Source organism: Cantharellus anzutake (assembly GCF_015039405.1).
Source record: "Cantharellus anzutake strain C23 chromosome Unknown EI90scaffold_47, whole genome shotgun sequence".
NCBI classification, from domain to species: Eukaryota; Fungi; Basidiomycota; class Agaricomycetes; order Cantharellales; family Hydnaceae; genus Cantharellus; species Cantharellus anzutake.
This window is the reverse complement of record NW_024066997.1, coordinates 456,660-463,149: the sequence shown is the minus strand read 5'-3', so window position 1 is coordinate 463,149 and position 6,490 is coordinate 456,660. Positions and strand designations below refer to the sequence as shown.

Below are 6,490 nucleotides of genomic sequence, written 5' to 3'. Positions count from 1 at the left end.
CTACCCCCCCAGAAACCCTGGGACCACGCCATTGATCTACTGCCAGACGCCAAGCTCCCCAGAGGGAAGACCTTCCCACTCTTGCAGCCAGAGCAGAAGGAGCTGGACAAGTTTCTGCGAGAGAACCTGCAGAACGGACGCATCCGACCGTCCAAGTCCCCAATGGGGGCCCCAGTCTTCTTTGTTAAGAAGAAGGATGGGTCACTACGGCTAGTTCAGGACTACCGGAAACTGAATGAGATCACGGTAAAGAACTCATACCTGCTCCCGCTCATCTCTGATGTCCTGGCCCGCCTCCGCAATGCCAAGTACTTCTCAGCGCTAGACTTACGCTGGGGGGTTCAACAACGTCCGAATCAAGGACGGTGATGAGTGGAAGGCCGCATTCACAACCAACCGAGGGCTGTTCGAGCCCTTGGTAATGTTCTTCGGGCTATGTAACTCACCCGCGACCTTCCAAACCATGATGAATGACATCCTCCGGGATTTCATTGACTGAGAGGTTGTCATCTGTTACATGGATGACATCCTCATTTTCACCACTACCCTAGAGGAGCACCGGAGGGTCGTCCGAGAAGTCCTGGAGACGTTGCGAAAGAGGAGGCTCTTCTTGAAGCCAGAGAAGTGCAAATTCGAGCGGACGCAGATCGAGTATCTGGGACTTATCATCTCCGAGGGAAGTGTCGCGATGGACCCTGTGAAGATTAGAGGAGTCCTTGACTGGCCCACCCCAACCAAGGTAAAGGAAGTGCGGTCCTTCCTAGGGTTTGTGAATTTCTATCGCCGGTTCATCAGAGACTTCTCTGAGAAAGCCCGCCCGCTTCATGCATTGACCTGGAAGACCAAAGTCTGGAACTGGGGCCCGGACGAGGACCACGCCTTCCACGCCCTTAAGGAGGCCGTCACCACTGCCCCCGTCCTCTCCTTCCCCACTGATTCCGGCCACTTCAGGCTCGAGTGTGACGCCTCCAACTTCGCAACCGGTGCAGTCCTCTCTCAGCTTCAGTCAGATGGGGAGTTCCACCCAGTAGCGTTCATGTCCAAAAGCTTTACGGACGTGGAGCGCAACTACGAGGTATATGATAAGGAGATGCTCGCGATCGTCCGAGCCCTTGAAGAGTGGCGGCACTTCCTGGAGGGTGCCAAAGAGAGGGTTGAGGTCTACACAGATCACCGCAACCTGGGGTACTTCCGCACGGCCCAGAGGCTAAACCAACGCCAAGCACGGTGGTCCCTCTTCCTCTCCCGCTTCTACTTCACCCTCGTCCACCGCCCAGGGAAGCTCATGGGGAAGCCAGATGCACTCTCACGACGCGCTGACCACCTGAAGGGGAAGGATGACAACGAGGGGCTGACACTCCTCCAACCCACCTGGTTTGAAGCCCGGGCAACAGAAGCGATCTCGGTAGAGGGAGAGGAGGCAGGGATCCTAGAGAGGATATGTGGAGCGAAGGAGCATGACGAGAGGGTGGTGAAAGCCATGCGGGAACTGGGAGAAGGGACCCTGAGGTCGGATGAATGGGAGAAGCAAGGAGAGTTAATCCTATACCGAGGAAAGGTGTACGTACCGAGAGACCAGCAACTCCGCCATGACCTGGTACGGTTGCACCACGACGCACGGGCAACGGGGCATCCGGGGCGATGGAAAACCCTAGAACTCGTTTCCCGTGACTACTGGTGGCCCCGGATGGCAGAGTACGTCGGGCGGTACGTACGCGGGTGTGATACCTGCAACCGAGTCAAACCTTTCCCCTCACGAAAGGTTGGGAAACTCACCCCAAACAAAGTCCCCACCCACCGCTGGCAGATAATCTCAGTGGATATGGTAGGAGAGCTCCCAGAGTCGAAGGGGTACAACACCATCCTGGTCGTGGTGGACCGCTTGTCCAAACGCATCCATGTGATCCCCACCGTAACGACGATAGACTCAGCGGGCGTAGCGCGACTCTTCCTAGAACACATCTGGAAGCATCACGGGCTCCCAGAGGAGATCCTCAGTGACAGGGGGAGTGCCTTCGTCTCCCACTTCTCGAGAGAGCTCGCAGACCTCCTCGGAGTCAAACTCACCCCTTCAACACCCTACCACCCCCAGACGGATGGACAAACCGAGCGGGTCAACCAAGAAATCACCTCCGAGTGTTTGTCAACCACTGCCAGGACGACTGGGCAGACTGGCTCCCGCTAGCAGAGTTCGCCTACAACAATCACATCCACTCGTCCACCCACAGGACCCCCTTCGAACTCGACACCGGGCAACACCCCAGGATGGGGACAGAACCCACCCGTACGTCCGAAGTGGAGGCTGCTGATGCCTTTTCATCAAGGATGATGAAAATGCAGGAGGAGGCGAAGGCAGCGCTAGAACATGCAGCAGACGAGATGGCCCGCTATTACGATCGGGGCCATGAAGCAGCCCCCAAGTACCAAGAGGGTGACCAAGTCTGGCTCAATGCCCAGAACTACACGACCAACCGCCCCACCAAGAAACTGGACCACAAATGGCTTGGCCCCTTCAAGATAGTCAAAGTTGTCTCCCCTGCCGCTGTCAAACTCCAACTCACCGCACGACAGAAAGGGATCCACCCGGTTGTATCTGTAACAAACATCAGGCCCCACCACCCGGATGAAATCGCAGAACGACCCCTCGACCCCCGCCCGGGCCCGGAACTCGTAGATGGAGAAGAGGAGTACGAAGTTGAAAAGGTATTAGACTCCAAATGGCTACGCCGGAAACTCTGGTACCTGGTAAAATTCATGGGCTGGCCAAACTCGGAGAACCAGTGGCTCCAGCGGGACCACTTAACCCACGCCCCCGACCGAATCGAGGAATTCCACAGAACGCACCCCCAAGCCCCTGGGAGAGAGAGGGAGAACCACCTGGCCGCTTCGAGGCAAAGCGGCTTAAGGAGGGGGTGATGTCAGGGCACGCCTGCCTGACCCGGCCCCACCTAACCCGGTGCCCCACCATCCACTCCTCCCGACCTCCCCCCTCTTCCCCTTTTCTCCCTTCCCTTTCTTCTTCTCCTTCTTTTCTATTCTCTCTCCTCTTTATTCCTTTCTTATCACATGGACAACTTCCTTTGTATCAATGTACCATTGACCCGGCTGCAGTGTAACGCGCCCGAACCCGGACACACCGGACGACCCCCCACACACCAGACGCTCCTAGGACCTCTTACGGAGGTACCCAGACGGAGGTGGCTGTGTGCTCGGATGACATGGCGCTTCCCACGTGGCCTTCAACCACATGTATATAAACACAGCCTAAGTGGGAACTGAGAAGCAACCTTCTTCTCACATTTCCCACTTTAGGCAAGTAGCTTACACTTCCCTTGATAATGACAATAACACATTTCCCACTTTAGTCTTAGTGGCCAGGGACCCTTGTCTGCTTTGGGCCCATTGCTACGCGCGCCCACGTCATACCTACCGGACCCTCAGCCTCGGGCGATACACCCGGGTGCTCTCGACCCCAGGTCGGTCCCTGACAAAATCCAAATTAAACAACTCCACACAGAATTACACCCAGACAAATGAAGAAATTACAATAGAGGAACAGCTCCGCAGGGCTCGGTTTATCTGTAAGTCAATTCTCAGAAACTTTTAGACTAACCCATAAAATAGAATTAGCCAAAACACTTGGATTGGTACTATAATTATTGACTGAAACTAGTCTACTTCATTATATTTAATTATATATGCATACAAGATGTGGGACAGCAATACATTTTCCCCTCTCTGAAATGCATCCAGTCGTGATGTGATGGGGTCAGGTCAACACCTGATTTATGAAACAGTTCAGTGGTTCGGTTTAGGGCTCCTAGCGGATCGGATAACACTCGGATATCCGCAGATTTATCCAAAAATCCGCGGATGCGGATTTGGCTTTTGACAGGATAATATCCGCGGTTTCTAATCTGCAGATCTATTGTCGCTACTGTTCTAGATATCCCTCCTATGTTTCTATATTTTTTTCCAATTTTTTCAAGTCTTATTTGACCACCCAGGCCTGTTATTCCCAAATTAGGCATTTGACCTCCAAGTTTTCCACCATTCTCCCCATATTTCCATCAGTTCTCCACCAATATGGACAAATTTGGGATTGTTAGAAAGCTCTCGTCAAGGACAATTCTGACGAAATGCAACTTTGGAACATTTTATCTACAATCCGCGGTTGATCCGCATATCCGCGGATTTCTAACCGCCGGATACGGATTCTGATCCCGATCCGATCCGATCCGCTAGGAGCCATAGTTCGGTTCGGTTCGAACCTGGTTCACAAAATTCCAACATCATAGAGAACCCGAACCGAACCATCTCTGAACCAAGGCCGAACTGAACCGCGGTTCTGGTTCATCCTGGTTCGGTTCATGGTCCATTCACGGTTCGAACTGGTTCACCGTGAACTTTGGTACCCCTAGCGCGTTGTATTTGATGTGCGTCAGGGTTCCAATATAAATAATCGGTGTGCGTACAACAAGCCTTGGTTCTAACTCGTGTATGTCGGCATGGGTCATCTCCCCCAAGCAGCATCCCAAACGGCGCATCTGCGCAAGGCCTGCATGAGGGCTGGTCCGTTTGGTGGTGGCAGTGCCAACTCCGTTTGACCTATTACCCCATATTGAATTATCACGCGACCACATGCATTCCCTCCGAACGGGGCAATGCCGGCAGTAATCTCTGCAAGTATGTAGCTCGAGGACGGTCACCCTCCTTTGAGACTGACATGTTAGAAAGCGCCACCTTTCCACTTTCGATCTTCACCTTTGCGTGTAATGTATATTACCGTCAAGACGTGAGTCTTAACCGACAACGATGCATCTCGGGTCTTGCTCATCCTCACAGGTCCTTGGGGAGGCACACTATCAAAGCCGAACCAAACGATACGATCAATGATTTCAAGCAAAACCTACACCACAAGACAGGCATTCCACCTGCCGGGCAACGCCTTTTATTCAATAACAGGCAGCTGGGAGATGGTTGGGTCTTGCTCTCCGAGTATCGCATACAGGATGGGTCTGAACTCAGCCTTGCCCGCATACGGATTTCGGTTAGGGGGTGAGTCACGATCGATGGGACAACCCTACACAACACTCATTTCCTTCTGCTCTTTCACAGCCCTACTGGACGGATTCACATCTTTGAGGCAGAATTGCTCGATACTGTCAGTATCCTCAAGGCGAAGATTTATCGCAGGACTGGCATCCCACCCTGGGAGCAGCGTTTTATATTTGATGGCAGGCAGCTCGAAGATCAATTCACTCTATCCGAAAGTGGCATCCAGGATGAGGACGTTATCCATCTAGCACATCATCGTCGGGTGACGAACGATCAACTGCAATGTTAGGCGTTATCCGCGATGGTGACAGTGTAGACACTCCGTTGGAAAGGCGGAGGTCCCAAGTTGTGCATGGATGATGAGAAAGTCAGCAAGTAGTCTAGATTGGGGTATAATCACTTGGAGAGTTCACGAGTAGGATTTTATATGTTGATGTGGTCGACCGTAGAAACTTTGTGATCGAGCGCAAACTGATTGTTAGGTCCCTATCAGGGTTCCACCCTTTCCCCACCTTCGACCGCCGAACTTGTCCAACGACGCCGCCCCAACCTCACCTTCATTCATATATCCTTGCCCGTTTCATTTTTATGCCCTAATACCTAAATAAGTGACGTTGATCTGTGGTCGATCTGTGGCACAACTACTCATTGAGTCATTGTCCACACTACTCCGAGACCGAGTTTGACCCACATGCACAGCTCTACTTTACCTTGCAAGGTAGGGACTTAGAACCCTCTCACGAATGTAGGTCAACCTCATCAGGAAACCCCCGAGGCCGATTGAGGTGATTGAGAGCAATTCAAGTGCTCAATCTGCCCAATCTGCCCAATCGACACTCTCAATCGTCTCAATCATCACAATCGCGAGTCCATTTGTTTGCTCCAGGTGCTGTACAGTTTTCAAATGAATTGGTTTGCAACTTGTAACTTTTTTTTTCACTCCACCTCACGCTATCTACACCCATGTCTCTTTACTATGCAACACGATATTTTTTACTCCACTCCGATGTTCCTTACTTGTGCTCATGGGCCAACACCCTTCCACAGTCACCCGACCCTTCCCCAACATGCTCCCTTCCCACAAGTCACTCCATCCAACCCCAACTTAACTTCTCACACACAACACTATCCCCAACTTCTTACTGCATGTACTCAACAACCACGCATCCATTTCCGACGATTCTAAGCTCATCCGATAGATGAGATCCAGCTCTATCTTTCTACAGAGATTGGTACCAAACGGTTCAGCGATTGAGGTGCGCGTCTGCTTCCTTTAAATATATTGTATTTCACTAACCTCAATTTCTTACAGCTTGTACTCAACAACCACACCTCCGTTTCGGATGAACTTACGCTCGTTTGATATAGAGGTTTGGCTCCATCCTCCCACCGAGTTTGGTGCCAAATGATCCAGTGGTTGAGGTGGGCGTCT

The 6,490-nt window shown here is 52.1% G+C and overlaps 1 protein-coding gene across 1 annotated transcript; it reads left to right on the top strand.

Moving 5' to 3' along the window:
• Nucleotides 1–4,775: 4,775 nt before the first annotated feature.
• EI90DRAFT_3018714 (ubiquitin-related domain-containing protein) lies at nt 4,776–5,347 on the top strand (the record flags this gene model as incomplete). The annotated part of the gene is made up of 3 exons (XM_039057254.1): nt 4,776–4,795; nt 4,846–5,058; nt 5,119–5,347. 3 exons carry the CDS (start codon nt 4,776–4,778, stop codon nt 5,345–5,347), a joined length of 462 nt encoding a protein of 153 aa, XP_038912772.1.
• Nucleotides 5,348–6,490: the final 1,143 nt, after the last annotated feature.